The 20,087-nt window shown below is 45.9% G+C and overlaps 1 protein-coding gene across 1 annotated transcript; it reads right to left on the bottom strand.

Annotated features, from left to right (window-relative positions):
- Positions 1-443: 443 nt before the first annotated feature.
- On the bottom strand, positions 444-13,379 carry LOC146353767 (meteorin-like protein). Its single transcript, XM_084837245.1, has 4 exons — positions 13,233-13,379; positions 9,674-10,083; positions 6,701-6,760; positions 444-1,089 (listed from the first exon to the last, which is right to left on the bottom strand). Exons 1-4 carry the CDS (start codon positions 13,343-13,345, stop codon positions 773-775), a joined length of 900 nt encoding a protein of 299 aa, XP_084693371.1. The 5' UTR covers positions 13,346-13,379; the 3' UTR covers positions 444-772.
- Between the last annotated feature and the right edge of the window lie 6,708 nt (positions 13,380-20,087).

Genomic DNA, 20,087 nt, shown 5'->3' with positions numbered 1-20,087 from the left:
GGGAGAACTTTGCACGCACAAAGGGATAAATGCAAGATGTTTGCTCTGTTTAAGAAAACAATTCACTCGGGAGCTCCTCATCTACATCCAAGTACATACAGTATATGGAATTAAATACCATGCCTTTTAACCAAGGTGCGGGCAATTTGTGCCCCTGCAGATGTCTTGGCCTACAACTCCCATCAGCCCTAGTCAGCATAGCCAAGGGTGAGGGATGATGGGTTTTAAGCCAAAACATCTGGAGGGACACAAGTTGCCCACCCCTACTTTAAATCCTTATATATAATGAGGACATAAATGAACATCTTTTGGACAGAGCTGGGCTTCATATCCAATACTGAAATGGGATTTCATTCCATAAAAACAGGCCACTTTCTCTTTGGAATTCAAAACATGTGCTTCCAGTTTTAGAAGAAAATTACCACTTGTTTAATTTTTTATTTGCAAAGTGCTTAACTTTATTATTTGTCCTCACAACAACCCTGTGAGGTAGGTCACTACTATTCGCATTTTACAGACTGGGAACTGAGGTGTCAAGAACTTAACTTGCCCAAGAGTTCACAATGAGTCATGACAGGTGAGATGTGATGCTAACTCTTCCTGGTGCAAACCTGCCTCTATTCACAAGAGTACACTGACTCTTTTCCCTTTAAAAAAAAAAAGACCCATGCACATTTAACATTCAACCTCTGCCAACTCTCATGATCAGCGCCATTCTATACATCAAACTGTCCTGAAATCGGTTGTTTTGATCATGACAGGCAGTGACTCATCAGTCAAACTGAAATTCACAGGGATTTGCTCCTCTCTTTCTGGCTATTTGATAGATAGCACTGAAGTCTTTAAACCTTGGGGCACAACCCAGCCAAGCTTCACCAAAGTGCTCACTGCCAGTGAAGAGGAAGTCCCCAGCCCCTTTCTTCACCTTGCACTGCAGCAAGGTTTTGATGGGGCCCCGCCACTCGCCAGTTGCTTTGTCTTGCTGAAAGATCCGGTTTTTCTGCCTGTAGACTCGTTGCACGCCAACTTCAACCTGGGACATGTGGTTCTCTGAATCGTGGGTGACGTTTTGGATTGATCCTCTCACCACTAGATGGGAATGCAATACACAGATGTCTGCTTAAAGGATAAGCTGCTTCATTACCATGATTGCAACCTGTGGTATAAGGGGATGCCTTATAAGAAGCTCTTGGACCAAAGTCCTATCTGACACAGTACTGTTGAGGCCTACCTACACATGAACACTGGAGTTCCATCACTGTAATTTTTCAGCTTCAAAAACCAGCCCTTGTGTCCCAACTTGTATTGTGGATGCAGGGGGAGAGAAGATTATAAACCTTTGCCCCCTGGCTGATTCCCCAACTTAAATTGCTCCCCACACCAAGCCACACTTTTTATGCCTCTGTGTTTTTGCCTCTGTGGATAATAGCGGCTCCACAAGGGTAGGGGTTGGGGCTGTGGCATGTGGTCTGGCCCTTTCCAAATCAACACACACAGTTTCGTAAAGAAGAAAATGATGTTAGCATTCCCAGTCAAGGAACTCAAATGCAGGGCTTCCCCAACCTGGTGCTCTCCAATCCTGATGTTTTGGACTTCAATTTCCACCATCCCCAGTTGACAATGCTGGCTGGAACTGATAGGAGTTGTAGTCCAAAATGTCTGGAGGGCACCAGGTTGGGGAAGGCTGATCTAGTGTAACATGTAGTTTGGCCCTTGATCCTGCCAGGTAGGAGGTCTCCAGGTTGCAAGGCAGAGCTGTCCTGAGTGGCCTATAAGGCAGAGAGTGGATTTCCTTCCTAGTAACACAGGGACAAACCACTCTGAAGCCCTAGAATAAGTCATGGGTTTCGGGGTGAGCTGTAAACTACCCCAGTTGCCCACCCTAGCAGGCTTCAGACATCATGACAACCCACACCTGGTGAAGGTAATTATACTAATTAGGCGGTTCACAGCTGGCACATGCAGGGTGGGAAAAGAAATCACCATGGCTTATTTTCCTTCTCTGATCATGGAACCCACTGAGGGAGTTCAGTGAGCACCCATGGGCCATCCCACTCTAAGACCTGGTTCGCATGATCACAGAGGGGAAATAAGCTACAGTGGTTTATTTCCCTGCCCTTCACATGCCAGGGGGATTAGCATAATTACCCCTAGCTTGTTGTGCGAACCCAGCCAGGGTGGCTTGTTGCTTGTTCTGGGTGGCTTGTTACCCACAGCAACAAGCCACCCTTGCTGGGTTCACATTACATGACAAAACGTGGTGCCAGGGGTAATTACAGTCATCCCCGTGGCATGTGCAGGGAGGGGAAATAAGACACTGTGGCTTATTTCCCCTGCATGATTGTGTTAACCCAGCCTAATCCGAAAAACAGTTTGCAGAGATAAGGCATGGCTGTGAGTGTCACTTCCTGTCCTCCCGAACAGAAGGGCATCTGCAGCCTCTCAATGGGCAATTAGAAGCCATTACAGTTGGGAAGACCAAAATTATTTTTGATTTAAGAGATGCAATCTGCAAATGTTTTCTGAAAAAAAAAAACATTTACATTTAAGTTGTCTGAGTCATCGGGTGCTTTTGAGCCCTATGATGCTTTGCTCCACTTAGGATCCTTAAAGTTCACAGGTATTGAGTTGGTAGAGCCATGCATGCTCCTCTCAGGATCACTATAGGTCACTTCTAACAGTGCTTTTGAGTGGAGTCAGTCATGGAAAGTGTAGAGAAATTAAGTGGTATACATGAATGCATAACAACCTTCTCCAATCCAGCGCCCTCCAGATATGTCTGGGGATTCTGGGAGTTATAGTACACCACATGTGGCAGGTTGGGGAAAGCTGATGTGTAAACTGACCTCTTGTGTACATGGTGACCTCTATATTTTTTTGCCATCTCAGACAGAATATGGCCCTTAGAATAACCCATCATACACATCTCCCATGCTAATTGCATTGATTTAGAATCTAAATTTTGGAACAGCCTTCCCCAACCTGGTCTCTACCTGGTTTTGGACTACAACTCCCATCAGCCTCAGCTAGCATAGCCAATAGTGAGGGATTATGGGAGTTGTAGCCCAAAACATCAGCAGGGCACCAGGTTGGGGAAGGCTGTTCCAAAATTTAGATTCTAAATCAAGATTTGGGATCCACAGAACAGCATTTAGATGACCACTGTGTCAAGCACATATTTGATGCTACCTGATAAGCACCCCCTGCCCATTAAAAAACAAAACATCTCTGGTTGAATAAATGGACCGTAATTCTGACACAAATGAGAAAGGAGGCCTTTCCCAGACTTACAGTTTTCAAGGACAATTTCTATTTGCGGCACCCAAAAATCAAGTCATCAATTATGGAATTTGTTTGCAAGATCCGGCATCGTTTAAAAATCTCCCCTGTTGGGGATAATTATCTCAGTCATGTCACAGGCACAAAGATCTTATTTAGGAAAATTTCAGGACCTTCCTTGGCTAACCCAGTTTCCTGGAGACGCTAGCCTTTGAGCACAACAGATGTCCCCTGTACTGCCCCCTTCCTCCCTACCCCCCTCCCCACGCCAACCCAGCTTTGTGTGAACATTTTTTACTCGGATGCAGTCAAGTCTATTGACAAGCTATAATGCTCTTGTTCCTCTCATCCAAGTTGCTCCTGTGCAGCCCATGGTCAAGTGACTGACCACCTTCCATCTTAAGAACCAGAAAGCTCCAATTCACTTTGGGGGTCATTTACACTTTCATTAGCAGCTATTTTCTCTAATCCAAAAAACCTTGATGGTGGAGACTGGTGAACTCAGGACAGAGATGTCAAGCCATAAATAGAGTCAGTTCAAAGGGCTATTTCTTCTGGTCTGTTGGTGCTTTACGTGTAAGTGCCCCCCATTGTGTGCCCTTCAGCACCACATCTGTCAGTCTTCAGGGTGGGGGGAGGAGGGCTCAGCAAGGAGTGTGGCTTGCTTGAGACCTGGTAACTTGATCAAGTTAAAACAGTGGGGCTGATTGCTTTGGCAAGCAGGAGAAGAATGGAAATGGCCAGCCAACTTGAGCCAAGTAATAAAAATTGGCTCAGTGTACGGTCCAAACCAGGTATCTTCATATTTGGAAAGCGGCTGTACAGCAAGTCGGAGTATTTTGCCATCTGGCCCATTTACTCTGACATAGGGAAGTTAGAGAAATCCACAACGGAATCAAATGACTTCAGATTTCTATGAATCCAACCTTCAGGTTCTGCAGCGGACTGGCTTTTCCAAAGTTGCACAGATTCCACAGGCTTCTGGACTGGGTTTTTTTTTTTGTCACTTTCCAGAATTTCATGCAAATTTAGTAATAGAAAACTACATAAAATTTTTAAAAAACTGGCCAAAAATGAACATTTCCCAATAAAGCATAAAAATGCACATTGGGAGTGGCAGTGGTGGTGGTGGGAAATTTGTGCAAATTTGGGAAACTGGAAAAAAATCCAATTTCACCAATGTGCAGACAATGGAACAGAGAATCCATGAAATGCAGACTTTTGCAGATTTTACAAAATCCATACATCCCTACTCTGACTGACAAGTGGCTCTCCAGGGTCTTAGGCAGAGGAGAAGAGGGCCTTTCCCAGGTTCTGCTATCTAATCCTTCTTTTTATCTGGAGATGCTTGGGACTGAACATCGGGGACCTTTTCCATGCAAAGCTTGTGCTTAACCACTGGTCCTACTTATGTATTTTTTTTAGACTCAGGGCTTGCTGTTAGCCCCAACATGGGACCCACTTTTAATTTTTCTTTTACAGTACATGCCCATCATTCTGTGTTTTTTCTTTTATACCCCTCTGTCCTCCTCTCACTGTTTTTCTTATTCTCTCTCTTTCCTTACAAGGCAACCCCTTAAAAAAAGAGGCCGCTAAATAGTGATGCCATTGCTGCACATTAACTTGGGTTGAAGCGCAACCCAGTTGTGGGTTCAGATCCACCTGCTGAAGAACAACGCTCTAGGACAGCCTTCTTCAACCTGGTGCCCTCCAGCTGTTTGGACTACAACTCCCAGGATTCCTGATCAGTGGCAATGCTGACTAGGACTGATGGGAATCGGGCTGCCAAAACATCTGGAGGGCACCAGGTTGGGGAAAGCTGCTCTAGGAACATTGCTGAAGTTGAGCCAGTGTGTGGTTGGGAGACTGCCTGGAGCCCCATCTAAGCAGCTCTGAGCTTTCCCAAGGAGTGTGTGTGTTTTTTAATCCATTTGAAGAAATAGGACAACAATGACAAAATCATGGGATATAAGGAAAAATTACACACACGTCATTGCAATAGCAATATACATTACAATAGAAGCAGCAATACAGTGATGTTTCTTTTTTGGTTATACAGAGTCTGACACTCTGATCCTGAAGATACGGAGCTATCTGTGGAAGCATTTTTTCCCAGGAAAAGACTGACTGTGCGCAAGGAAAGTTGGTTGTGTGTGTGTTAGCCTGTCACCACCCTCCCCCTCCTTACTGTGTATTAAAACCTTCAAATGAGCCCTTGATATTTTTGTCATCAAAACCAACGCTGGTTGTTACAAGGAGCAGGACCTTCTCTGTGGTGGCACAGAAAAGGCCCTATTATATTTACTGTTTTATTTATTATTTGATTATTTTATTTTGATTATTTTAATTTCAAGCCACCTTGGGGGACCAAAACTACTGATATGCCTGCAAAGATCTAAATGAGAAGCATTCACACTACTCATGAATCTGTTCTCCCGCAGACTGATTTACTGAAGACCCCACCTCCCCTGAGCTCAAAGTGGGTTGGATTCAGATTTAAGCTGGATCAACTGTGCTGGCAGATATAGACCTCCCTGCCCCCTCTTTCCCACAGCAACCCCTCCAGCCCCCTGAAAATATTTTCAGGACTGATGTGCAGGGCATGACTAGCTCTGACAGTCTCATCTTGCAGAAAACAAACAAAAATATTGCATGGACAGAATGCTCAAACTTAGACGTGCGAATTAGCATTTCCACTGTAATGGTGACATACAAAATGGCACGCATGGGTAATACGATGGCAGTATCCTTGTTGAGGCCCATGAAAAGAATGCGATCTAGTGGCAGCATTGATACTTCACCATACTACAGTGGATTTTGAACATTCTACTTTCAATAAGCACTTTTGCATGAGCAAAGGAATAGGGAAATCTCCCCGACCAAATGGGCTAAAGATCTTACTCGGTGCTGGAGCAGGCAGATGCATTCTTCTCCATCACATACTTTGCTCATAACAAAATATGTGACTGGAGCACTTCACAAAGGTGCCTATATGTACAGAAGCCCAAAGCGTTCAATTCTTGCCCCACTAAGGAGGAGGAAAACTGTGCTACTTGGTTCTCTACATGTGCAAGTATCCACATCGCAAATTATGATGGTGGTGCCTGGTGCTGGGGGCATGCCTGCCTGCTCCACCATGGGAACAGGATCTTCAGCCTGTCTTAAGCATCTGAACTGGGCATGAACTAGTCCCATATTGCTTTGCTCAAGAAAAGGTACACACTGCAACATAAAAGCAGCCTTTTATGCTACACAAATGACTTACCCTACTTAAGCAAGAGGACTGTTAGGCTGCAATCCTATGTACATGACCTGGGAGTAAGCCCCACTGAACATAGTAGGACTTACTTCTGAGTAAACATGCATAGGATCACGCTGTTAGTATATCCAAGTATCTTGAATTTCTGCAAAGTGTACTTACCAAAATCACTGCTGCAAATAGCCATGAGAAGTTCCATGTTGTCACAAGGGCGGCACATGGCTGGAGAATACAAAAAATATCAAGTGGAAGGATAAAGGGCTTTGCTAGTGGACTCCTGAATGGGTCAAGGACAGTAAGCCTGGTCCAGAGACCTCAACAGAATCTGGATGAAGCTCAGGTTGAAGACAACCTTTGTAGATCAGAGCCATTTGTGTAACACTTACATTTCCATAACACCATTAACAAACATATAAAGCGCTTATCAATCCTTATTTCATTGGCCCTCACAATAGACCTGGAGGATAGGTCACATAATGTTTTCAAACTAATTGTCACATAGGCTGGTAACTGTCACCAGTAGCCACCTGATTGGAGCCACCTCGTAAACTAGTTTGTCACAGCCTGCTGAGCGGCAGGGAGGATTTTACTCTCTCTCTGCTTCCCTGGATTTTTCATCAAATGGAATTGTATGTCATTTCTCTTCATCCAATACCATCTCCTTTGTTCTCGAGTGCTCTATACTCAGGCAGGACAACATCTGGGTGTTTTAAACAATCTATATAAATGATAGGAAGAGTAATGTAGTTGTTTGGAGTATTATAATGGGCTCTACATAAGGCTGCCTTTGAAAATCATTTGGAAACTTCAGCTGGTCCAGAATGCTGCGGCCAGAAAGTTGGCCAGAGCCGGTTACAGGGACGCATGTGACTCCCTTGTTTCAACAGCTTCATTGGCTACCTGTCTGTTTCCCGGCAGAATTCAAAGAGCTGGTTATGACCTATAAAGCCCTTAATGTCTTGGGACCAGGCTATCTGGAAGGCTTCCATACAAGCCTGCCTGAGTTTTACGATCTTTGGAGGAGCCCTTCTCTCTATCCCACCACCATTTGGTGGGGACATGAGAAAGGGCCTTCTTGGTGGCCTCCCCCAGGCTTTGGAATATGCAATGACTGGCATTCAAGGAAATGTGTGTGTAGGATTATACTGCCAATGGGGACTTGGATGTAATGCCAGAGGCTTCATAGAGAATGGTGTATTATAATTATGTATCTGCTAGTTTTACTGAAGTTTGTTTTATGGTTTTATTGCTGGGGGTGGGGTTGGGAGGCTCAGAAATGTGAACAACACCAGCTGGAAAGCAAGATGGAATTTAAATAACTAATACATAAATATAACGGCACCAAGGAGCAGGGGACTGTTCTACCAGAGTGAGCACTGGAGTGGCACTGTTGGATGCTTTGGGCTTGATTTGTACTGAGCTTGCTAAAAATGCTGGCCACCATTGGGTCCAGTGATAATACTATCAGAAACTACTGTTCCTGGCAGCTTTATCTGCTTATCCAGGTCTTTAAGAGGTAAGGTTGGAGTTGGGCCCTTGTAGAGCAACCATTTTACGCCAACCATTCTATGGAATTTGTTGCCAAAGATGGCTTGCCAGGCATGCTCATTTATGGCTTTGAGGGAAACAGCAGGTGTTCTGCTCTAGAGCGCTTTCAGCATGACTGACTGAGTAACTGACTTGTGTTTTGTTTTAGTTCTGATAGACAGTGGTTCTGAGAGCTCTTCTGCCAGTTCCTTTATTACTCTAGGATGCACTTCATCTGGCCCTGGAGATTTGAACTCATTCAAAGCAATTAGATGTTCCTTGACCATATGCCTATCGATCTCAAGCTACAATCCTGCCCCTTCAGCCTGTACTTCGCCTTTGCCAAGGGGGTCATAGACCGTCTTTTGGGAGAAGACTGAGCCAAAGTAGGAATTGAGCACTTCTGCCTTGTCTTTATCATCTGTTATCATTTTGCCATCCTTATTTAATAGCTGAACCATCATTTCTTTTCTCTGTCTTTTACTATGCACATATCTGAGGAAAGCCTTTTTGTTGCTTTTAGCATCCCTCGCTAACCTCAGCTCGTTCTCAGCTTTAGCCTTCCTGATGCCATCCCTGCAATTCTGTGCTACCTGCCTGGACTCTTCCTTTGTTACTTGGCGTTCTTTCCACTTCCTATATGTGTAGGGATGTCAGAGAATTCTGCCATGGACTCTAGTGAGGCCAGATTCTTAAGAATCCGGCCCCCCAGAATCCGTGGCGGAATGGCCTCCCCACCCTGCCACCCCACGGATTCCCCCCGGGACGGAGCATACCTGGTGGCGGCGGCTCTGGCTGGCCTCCCGGGCTGCTGTGGCCACAAATGGCGGCCGTCGTAGCGGCTGCCATTTGCGTGGCTGCCTTTCTTCGTGATAAGCTATGTAAATACTTACATAGCCTATCATGGCAAAGAGCAGGGGCACAAATGGCAGCCGCTACGCCATTTGCACCCCTGCTCTTTGCCGTAATAGGCTATGTAAGTATTTATGTAGCCTATCATGGCTTGGCAGCCACGCAAATGGCGTAGCGGCCGCCATTTGCGTGGCTGCCTTTTGTCGTGATAGCCTATGTAAATCCTTACATAGCCTATCATGGCTTGGCAGCCACGCACATGGCGGCTGCAGCAGCCCGGCAGCGGGTGGAATTCCAGCTGCGGCTCGCCCCAGCTGGTGGCTCTGCGGAGTCACCGTGGAGCAGAGCTGGCCAAGCAGGATTCCAGGGGGAGGGACGGAGCACCTCCTGCCCACTGCGGATGCCCCGGAACGGAGCCAGGTAAGTGTTTCGTACATCCCTAGTTCTGATATGGTTGCTGTTATTTTTTATTTGTTAATAATTTTTATTCTTTGAATATTTAATTTTTTAACCTTGGCTTTTGCATTCCCATGATGTTATATTGTTCGTTGATTTTATGCTGAAATGCCAATAAAAATACATTTTTAAAAGAACACTGGCTTTTAAAACTTTGTTTTGGGATATTTACTCTAACCTGCCTTGAGGGCTCAGTGGGGCCAAAAACATTAAACAACATTAACATGAAAATATTCAACAAAGTTAAGATATTAAAACAACATTAAACCAACAAAGAGCCACTTCCTGTCCCAGCCTTACCTTCTACAAGAGCCATTTTCTGGAAGTCTGGGCCTGTGACACTCTGGTTGCTAAGCAACTCGTACTGGAAACTGGCTGTCTTGCGACTGATGTCCCTCTGAGGACTAGCCTGTAGGAAGAGGGCCACCCGCTGGGGGGTGGGGGTGCTGAAGCAGGATACGTGGTGCAGGCGGGGCTCCTCCGCCTCACTCACCAGCAGGTGCAGCTGCCCGTCACGCTCCACGTAGATGCTGGCACCTTGAAAGTTGCTGGACGGCTTGATGCAGACCGTGGTGTGCCGCGTGCTTGAGAGGTTGGGCTCCAAGATGACGCGGAGGGCTCGCGCCGGGTACATCCATTCCAGGAAGCCCTCGGTACAGCGCAGGTGGACCTGCTCCACTGCACGGGAGTGGGGCTCCCAGCTCAAACCACTAGAAAACAATGGGATTAACAGCCACAATCAACGGGACATCAGGCTGTCAGAGAAAGGGAGACACAGGGCTTCAATTCTATTCCCAGTCTAGGGTTGCCGGGTCCAGATCCTAAAAGAGATCCTGTATCTTGAATTGCGCAGAACTGACAGTTTGACCCAAGTGTGGCATTTTCCATCACTATCCTGCAGGGCCAGGAAGCAGCAGCCCCAGTATTCTTAAAGGCACAGAAGCCATCTCCGAAGATGGATCCGGCAACCTTATTCATATGCATCCCTGTAACTCACACAGCAAGTGCAAAGAGCTCCCCTCACCCTGGTTCTGTGTGCCATACTACAAAACATCTTTGAACACACACACACACACACACACACACACAATACTTCAAAAGTAGCATCCTGTACAGTCATAGAATCATAGAATAGAAGGGTTGGAAGAGGCCTACAAGACCATCGAGTCCAACCCCCTGCTCACTGCAGGAATCCAAGTCAGAGCATCCCCGACAGATGGTCGTCCAGCCTCGTCTTGAATGCCTCCAGTGTGGGAGAGCCCACCACCTTCCGCCTGAGTGAGGTCGGGCAACTGGCTGTTTGGGAAATAAAAGTCCAAAGCTCTCCTGGTGTGTTCAGGCTAGCTACACAGTTCTCTGGATTGTGGCTTTGGCCCAATTCTACAGCTGTTATCCATACACTTTGCACATGCTTATTTGGGCTGAAGCTGGCTATAAAGTTATTACAGAGGGAACACTGTAGACAGTAGTGTAGTGGCAAATTCAGAAGTGCAGGGTCCCTTCATGACAGTCACAGCCCCACCCCCTCACAGCCACTCCCCCTTCTAAGACTGTACAACCTTGTAAGATACACAGCCTTCAGCTGGGATCCAAAAACAGTGCAGCTGAGAGTAAGGCAGTGGTATTTCAATTGGACGTCTGAGAAAAAATGCAGGGGTATGAAAATCTTTTTCACTCACTCAAACGCAAACATTTTAGGTTTTCAAAATATGATACTTTATGGACGCACATCCTCTCAACTCAGCCCTCATGTACAGATCCCTTCTCATTTAAACAGCCCCCCTGCACACTCCCTTAGCGCCCCAACATTACCCATTAGCCTTCCCTAAGCTCCTTCATTATATCTCCCCCTTCCCCCTCCAACAAAAACATCCACACACCCAGCTGGATTGAACTACACACACACAGTGGTGTAGTGGCACATTTGGAAGTGCAGGAGCTTATTGTGAGAGTCTCCAGGGCAGTCCAAAAATTTCAGGCAGCTGTGTCTCTCCATATCCACAAACCAGTTCTAACAGTTTTCATCTCCACCAGGAGCAGGTCTTTGGTAAAGCGGAGAGGTCTTAATTGCCCATTCCAGACCAAGTCATCCCAAATACTTTGCATTCCAACATGGAACAATATATTGTTGCTTGGAAAATTCATTTCCCCCACAGCTACAGTGAGGATCGCAGCTAAGCTCAGAGGGAGCAGGGAGTTCTGATGGGGGTGGCAGATGACATCGGAGTCCCTGCTAATGAAAAAGTGCTGGCGCTGTGCCCCTGCAAGGCATGCCTCCACTACACCACTGACTGTAGAGTGATCACCTAAACCAGCTGGAAGGATCTGTGTAAGGAAGCAGGCCTCCATGTGCGGATCTTCTTGATGGGTGTACTGTGTACATTCAGCAAACATGTACTGTGCAAGTTCTTTCCATGGCTGAATACCTGCACCCAGGGCTGCATATCTGGATCTGGACATGAGGTTGGAAGTCTTACTGCAGCTTTGAATGCTAGTGCTTTAAGAGCTGGCAGAGCCAATCACCTGTTCAGAAGCAGAGGGACTTAAAGCAAACCAAACACACTGACCATCTGTTTGGTGTGTGTATGTTCATTCATGTACGCATGCATCTCTGGTCTGAATCTATAGCCAGTGTCGAATAGCAGACACTTATACATTCAATATTTGATCCAAAGTAGGCAAGAAGCTACAGGTACATCTAGGATTCAAAACAAACATCAAATATCATAACACATCGTATGGGTGCAAGTTCAAACTGCTAGTGCCCTCAGCATTTACATCTGTCAGAATACAGACCTGAACATGGCCACTTCTATTTAGCCAATGAATACATGCTAAAGTTTCAGTTTTTTATAAAATGTTTAGAATCCACATGTGTGCTTGATTCTATTGAGCTAAAATACAATTGTAAATTCATAGTTTAAGAATAATACATATTTAATTAGTGCATGAAGTTAGGGCATGATGCAGGAAGAATGATCAAGCTTTTTAAAGTCTTATTAATATCAGTAGGAGAGGCAAATTTAAATGGCCCCCTTTGAAATTAATGGGACTTAAAAAGAACTTTGGCAGGATCCTTAAATGTGCCAGAGGCTTTAAAACATAGTTTTAAGGGTATCTCAAATAATTTAGATTCCTTCCATTCAGTTAAAAAAGTAGGAATTATTTGCAAATAACAATAATAAAATTAGCGGCAGCACAGTCCAGCCAAAGTTATACATTGGTTTCAATAGCAGGTTAAGCACATGCTTACGTGTCCCCCAGTGAAAGTGATGGTACCTAAAAGTGCCTAGTCTTAGCTAGACCTTGTCCTCAATTTTTTAAAGCTACCATCCTGTGGCTACTTACCTGGGAGTAAGCCCCACTGAACTCAATGGGGCTTACTTCTGAGTTGACATCAACAGGATTGCACGATTATTGCGCAATTCAACGTCCCCCGTTTGAATTAATGCAGCTGTGGACGTCGCCATTCGCAGGAAGCCGAGAATTCGAATGTGAGTCCTGAGTGCGAAGTCAGGTGCTCCTTACGAGGACTGGGGACATTTGTAAAACTCGGGTGGAACCACACAGCGGTCATGTCCTTCATAGGAGAAAATGGCCATATTCGTGGCATCAGTTTGAATGCATGGAGGTTTCTGATATGGTGAGTTCTCCGGAGCTGACAATTCGGATTCGGGGGCAAGGCAAGCAAATGGACAGCCCAGGTCGGATTGTATGCAAAGTCCGCGCCAATTTCACCAGAAAGCCCAGAAGTCAAGTCATGCCACGCGGGAAGACTCCGGCCCGTCCTCCTCCCCGGTCGATGCCTCCCTGCCTCCTCTTGCCCGCGCCCTGCTACCCATTCCCCATCCCCGCTTACCTGCCCTTCCAGCTGCAGTAGTCGGCGGCGCATGGCTGCAGCAGCAGCAGCAGCAGCGAGAGCAGCAGAGGGGGCACAGAGCGCTTGCTCCAGACCTCCCGCCCCGGGGACATAAGGCGGCGTTTGCAGCCTCCGCTAGAGCCCGCGTGGAGCGGATGGCGCGATCTCTGCGGACAGAGGGCAAGGAGAGGGGTGGGCTTTTGCAACAGGGGTGGTTTGTTAGGGGTGGGGGAAGCGCCGTCCTTGGGGAACGGTGTGAAAAGTGGCGTGGTCGTCTGCACAGCAGCAGCAGTGAATCAGATGGGCAGCCCTCCCACCCCCCTCGCCCGCATGCAGTTTGAGTATAATCTGCGGTTGAGTTGACAGATGTCCCTTATTTTCAAGAACTCCCACTTATTCCTGAGCATCACAACAGCGGCGTCAAACACAAAGGGCGATTTTTGTTTCAGAGCAACCCCCCACCCCACCCCCGTAAATGCAGACAGACGTAGATGCACATGGGAGCACAGCACGAAACATTTTTGCGATTATAGGATCTTGATTATGTATGTCTCCTACTTCGTTATTCTTTATTGATTATTAAATTTATCTCCAGCAGCCTGTAACGCGAATGCTCTCAGGGCAGCTACGAACAAGACAAAAACCAACACAGTCAATACAAATCAATAAAGCTTGCAAAAGAAGAAAGCAGATAAAATCCAATCCAGCAACTAATGAACCCCAGGAGAGGTAAACACTCCAGGGTTTGCACTTGACGTTTTTGCTCTGAGCGGAGTACAATCCTAAATGCCTTGCCTCTTTAACAAACATTTTTGTCTCATTCCTGAGCATTGTGGTTGTTATTACATAAAGTATCTTATTTCCTCACAATGTGTAAAGGTTGTAGGTGTGTCCTAAATGTGTACCCAATACTGGAGGACGCACTTGCTCTCTGCACCTGTTTGCCAGTTGCACAATCCAAGGTGGGTGCGCTCTTCACTGGTGAGGTTGACACTGGTTTTTGCATTTCCCACGTCTATAATGGGAACATTAAAGCTACCTTGTCACAATATACATTCTATTTTAAACTGTCTCTCAGCTGCTTTCTGTGCCACATTCATTGTATTCACACATGAGTACAACAACATTTAAGTATGTCTAAGCCTCAGTGATTTCAAGGAGAGGTTTCAAGGCCAAACTAGACTTAACATTAAAGACCAGCAAACAGTCTTCTGGCTTTTAAAAAAAGATATAACTGAAATGTAGCAGCAGGGAGGGGGGATGCAAAGTAGATCAGGGCAGTGACTCTGGAAAGAGGGGTTCTTAACCCTTTCTCCTGGGCCATTTGTCCAATCCATTTCCTCCACACAACTGCTTCCCCAACTGTGGGAACAAAGATATCAGGTCTCCATCTCCAGTATGGGTGGATTATTTGAGGAGGATTATTTTGATAAGAAAAACGGCCTGCAGGAATAGGGCTAAATGCTTTCACCTCTCCACTGCTCTGATCAAATTTGCAGCTCGTTATGGTTGTATTTTAGTTAAACAGCACATGCTGCTAAGTCTCACTGAAATCAATGTGGATTGAAAAGGACACCATAGCTTATTGCAAAGCAAAATCCAGAAAAAGTAAGAAAACATTTGTCACAAACATACCTTGTATGAATAGTTCAGTAGCCAGGCTAAAATAGTTTTTTTAAAAAATAAAATAAGATATTTTATTTATAAATAAAAGACATAATGAAGTTTTGATAATAGAAGCCAGAGAAGGTGATGCACATTCAACCCATGCACAAACACACTTTTCTCAAGATGTTTTGATGAGAGGCATGAAGCCGCTGCTGCACCATGAATCTTTCCCCACTTCATTATGTGTAGCTGAAAACGTACGAGGTGGTGAGATTGCACTGGGCATTGCATGGTCCCGCTGCCAACAGCCAAAGATGTGAGGTAGTGCACAATGTGATGATGTCAGGCCATGGCATCAAGGAAGTGGGGGTGGGGAAGAGGGGAGCAGGGCCGGCCCTACCATTAGGCAGCCACCTCAGGGAGCAGGTAGTGAGGTGCACGAAGCAGGCAGAGAGCTGTGTGCCATGCAGCCTGCCCTGTGCCCCTGGAGCTGGCATCTTGCCTTCAGGTGTGGTGGAGGATGCCATACCATCTCCAGGGCTGGAGTAAGATTTAACTGCTAGTTCAGTTGGTTCTGGAATATGGAATGCGGGAGATGCCATCTTGTCCTTTGTCTCAGGAAGAAAATTGTCCTGGGCCAATCCCGGAGGGGAAAGACCGTCTCCCTTGGCGTCTGGCTAGAGCCTCAGAGTCAGTTTTCAGGAAGTGCTTCTGCAGAACCTCCAAGATGATCTTTCAACTTCCCTGTATTCCAACAGACATGTGAAGATTTGATGCAAGCGCTTTCTAAAGGGAAACAGGTGTTGATGCACGGTGTTTGCCCCTAGGGCCCAGACTTCCCCTTTAAAAAGTGCTTAGGCCAGTTCATGACATTGCTTCTTGAGCACAGGGGAGTTTCAAGAGCCATTTCTTGGGTGTCAGGGCGGGGCTGACTCTAGACTTTGGGGGCTGGGGTTGTCAGGAAGGCTGTTTATGGCCCTCTTATCTGGTAATACAGGGATGGAGAACGTCAGGCATGGGGGACAAATCTAGCCCTCCTGGGCTCCCAGTCCGGCCCTTCAGAGTTCCCCAAATGGCCACAACCCTTTCCCCTAATCATGGATTGTTTGGTGGTTTCCGGCCTTTTGTGCAGTCCCCCCCCCCCATTCTAAAAGGCTGAAATGCCTCTCCTAAGGCTTAGTCCCTGGCAGTAAGAGCTTTAAACTAAAATATGCTGGCATTTTTTGCATTTGTTTGTAGTCTGGGCCTTTTGCCTTCAGCCCCTATGTCACAGCCCTAATGTTTGCATGATCCTACCATCCCCTCGTGCTGTTCATGTGCCAACACCCCAGAAAACTGAGCATCTGTACAGGGTCCATTAGAAGGGCCCATTGAGCTGAGTGGAGAGCAATCCCTAGACACTCAGGAGGCCTGTGAAGAGAATGGATTTAGAATCACAGAACTGAGTGAATGCACGCTCTCGCTGCCAGAAGGCAAGCCTCTTTGCTCAGGACACAGCCTCTGTGACAGTGTGTGCGCATGCACATACATGCACAACTCTGGCTGAGCGCCGAAGAATTGATGCTTTCGAACTGTGGTGCTGGAGAAGACTCTTACGAGTCCCCTGGACTGCAAGGAGGTCAAATCAGTCCATCCTAAAGGAAATCAACCCTGAGTGCTCATTGGAAGGACAGATACTGAAGCTGAAGCTCAAATATTTTGGCCACCTAATGCGAAGAGAAAACTCCCTGGAAAAGACCCTGATGCTGGGAAAGACTGAAGGCAAAAGGAGAAGGGGACGGCAGAGGATGAGATGGCTAGATAGCATCACCGATGCAATGAATATGAACTTGAGCACGCTCCGGGAGACAGCGGAGGACAGGAAGGCCATATAGTCCATGGGGTCACGAAGAGTCGGACACGACTGAATGACTGAACAACAACAACAAAGATCTGGTGCTGATTCTGCCTGGCTCATTGGCATTCATCTCCTTCAAGGGAGAAGCTTTTGCAGCCTTCTCCAGGCAGCTTACTGTAGAGTTAGCCACTCCCTTCTGGGAGAATAACTGCTGTTATAGACAATACATTAAAAAGAAAAATCTGAGAGCTTGTTGCAAATCCACCTCCTTGTTGTTTGAAACCATTCAAGGGCCACATCCTTGCAAAAGTGGGTTGCAGCTAAGCCTCACTTACAAGGAAGCATGCCCTGTTGAACGCAATGGGATTTGCTTCTGAGTACACATGCATAGGATTGCACTGTATAAGGCTTATACAGGCTTTTCCAGATAGGGAATGGTAAGGGGTAAGAGAAGCCAGCTCAGTGTGTGTGTGTGTGTGTGTGTGTGTGAGAGAGAGAGAGAGAGAGAGTGTGAGAGAGACAGAGAGAGAGAGAGAGTGGGGGAGAGAGAGAGGGTGGGTGACAACATTTGCCAGCAGTGGCTCCCCTCCCAACATCTCAGCCTGGGACCAGTTTAGGACTTGGGTGAAAAAGAGTCCACCCCCTCCCCCAGTGTAAACAGCAGGCTGAGGCTTAGACACCACTAAGTCCCATTGCGAATGTGGCAAATAAACATAGCTACATTGTGCTTTGGTCCTGGCTTTCACATCTGGCAATTAGGCTGATGTCCACCATGTCAGCCTCTGGCCTTGCAATTATTGTACATGCTGAAATCTGCTGTGCCATATTGGTGAGTGGAGAGGCCATTCCTGAGCACATCATCCACTGGAACCCATTCTGCTCCACAAAGCTCTATTCTCAGCCCTTCTGTCTCTGCTTGGCAGCTAATGAGGAGACAACCTCCTATTGTCTTAAAATAAAAAAAAAAATCTTAAAAGTGATTAATAAGAGTTTCTCACTGCACTTTAAGAGCCAACAAAACAGGATCTTGTCAGTGCAATCAAAGCGAACACTGAATGATTGATGGAAATTCAATGGCTTTAACTTTTGCTTTCAGCATCACCTTTCAGGGGTCCGTGCACAAGAAAGCACTGGGGGCCCTGTGATTATCATGCTAAAAGCTCGCTCTGTGCCTGCCAATAATTAGATTTCTATATGCATTGCCCTTCCTTGGTTTCAATGTGCAACATGGGGAGCTGCTCTTTTGCAGGTTCGGAGAAGCAAGGCTCCTTTTGGGCCGCCCTTAAGCGTGGAATTGGGATTTTGCACTCAGGCTCCAACAATGGCTCTGTGCACTGTTCGGTGGCACATGCTCGGCCCTTTGCACTATTGTCCGCCCCCCTCTCAATAAGACAAGGCTCACGGGCAGCAAGACTTTAAGGCCATCTGTTACCTCGTTGCCAACAGAACGTTCTCACATTGTCCACAGCTGCACGAAGGGATGGGAGTGGCAGTTGAGAGCCGCCCGTTGCTCTTCAGCTCTGAGAGGAGCATTTTATGCAGTCCATGGTCATATTTTGCCTCAGAAAGAGGCTCTTTCTCTCATTCGTGACATTTTATTTTATTTTGAAATAAAGTAAAAAAAATAAAGGCAACAAAAAGGAGAACATAATAATATAACAGGATCACTAAAGAAACAACCAAATTCACTGATTATAATTCTTAATCTATCAGCAATATTCTTCTGGAAGATCTATAGGAAAAAACAGTCTAAGCTCACTACCTAATGAGAGAATGAAAATACAAGTTATATAGCATATAAAAGATGTGTGTTCTTTAAAGGCTATAAGAGGGAAGTGTTTTTGAACATGGGCAGAATACCTTTCCCTACAGGAAGCAGCTTTTAAAAAAGCTCAGTGTAAGGCCACAGTGCTTTTAAGCAAGTGCAAAATGCTCCCCCTCCAAAGGGTTTCCCTCCAATTTGCTAGTACAACCTCTCACAAGCATGTCATAGTGAAAAATACCAAATGTTACAGCTTGAAAACAAATATTAAATGAGGCATAATAGAAAGGAGCCAACTTAGAGGATACCCAAGTGGTTATGTGAAGGCAAAGAGATGTTTAACTTCCCTATTTCATGTGTAGGAAGAGTGTATAAAAATAAAGTCGTTTTTGCCTTTATTTATTTACTTATTTATTTCTATGCCGCCTTTGAATTATATGCCAACACAAAGACACATATGTATGTGCTAGCTAATGGAAGGTAAAGGCTTGAGAAAGATTTATAAAAGGGTGATATTTGACATAGAAAGCTCAGGTTATTAAAATGTTTTGCTTTTCAGTGGCTTTAATCCTACCTTGTAATTATTGGGCTCCTGAAAATTACATGGAGAACCACTACATGGATAACCTCCTTTCAGTTCTTGTGTCTTCCATATTTTCCACTGGAAAGTTCTCTTGCACAAGCCCCACCAAATGAATGTGAGTGGTACAAAAGCATTATCTCCAGCAGTGCTTCTCACTGGTATGTCTCTTAAGATGTGGTTAACAAGAATAAGACCCAAGCTTGCTCTGTCAGCTGTTTGGAAATATTTGATCCATTGTTACAATGACACGTAGACTAGGTTCACATGATTACTTCAGCCCACCGTGGCCTATTTAAGCCATGGTGGGGGGTAGTGTGTATTGGTTGACTTTTTGAATATTCAAGCCATGGTATGTGGTCGCTGTGGCTTATTGTGCTATGCAAACCTGGCTTATGTGAGGTTAAAACAGCCCATGGGTTATGCAAGGGTTATTTAACCCTCACATAAGCTACCCTTGCCAGGTTTGCACGACACGATAAGCCATGGTGACCGCCTGCCGTGGCTTGAATATTCAAAATGGCCACTGGCATGCACCACAACCCTCTGTAGCTTAAATGAGCCACGGTGGGCTGCAGTGATCATGCCCCCCCCCAATAAAAATGCTTGGGCCACACTCATGGGGTAACAGGCATGAAGGGACTTCCACATGATCTAGAAAGCTGAGTGTTTGTGCACGCATGGCCCAAGGCACAGTTCTGGTTAGAAACATCTGAAATAGGTGATATGAGGCATATCCCGGTGGTTAAGATGTTTTCACGCTGCCAAGATAGCTGAAACCTGATCCAAAGATTACTTTGTAGCTGCTTAGGACCAGGAGAGTAGTGGCAAATTCAGAAGGGCAGGGTCCCTTCGTGACAGTCACAGCCACGCCCCCTCACAGCCACGCCCCCTTCTAAGATTGTACAACCTTGTAAGATATACAGCCTTCAAGTGGGATCCAAAAACAGTGTAGCTGACAGTAAGGCAGTGGCATTTCAATTGGATGTCTGAGAAAATATGCAGGGGTGTTAAAATCTTTTTCACCCACTCATTCACTCAAATGCAAATGTTTTAGGTTTTCAGAAT

The sequence above is a fragment of the Heloderma suspectum genome, chromosome 2 (genome assembly GCF_057233095.1).
Source record: "Heloderma suspectum isolate Gila_16-S chromosome 2, 16-S_ref, whole genome shotgun sequence".
NCBI classification, from domain to species: Eukaryota; Metazoa; Chordata; class Lepidosauria; order Squamata; family Helodermatidae; genus Heloderma; species Heloderma suspectum.
This window is presented reverse-complemented; position numbering and strand designations above follow the sequence as displayed.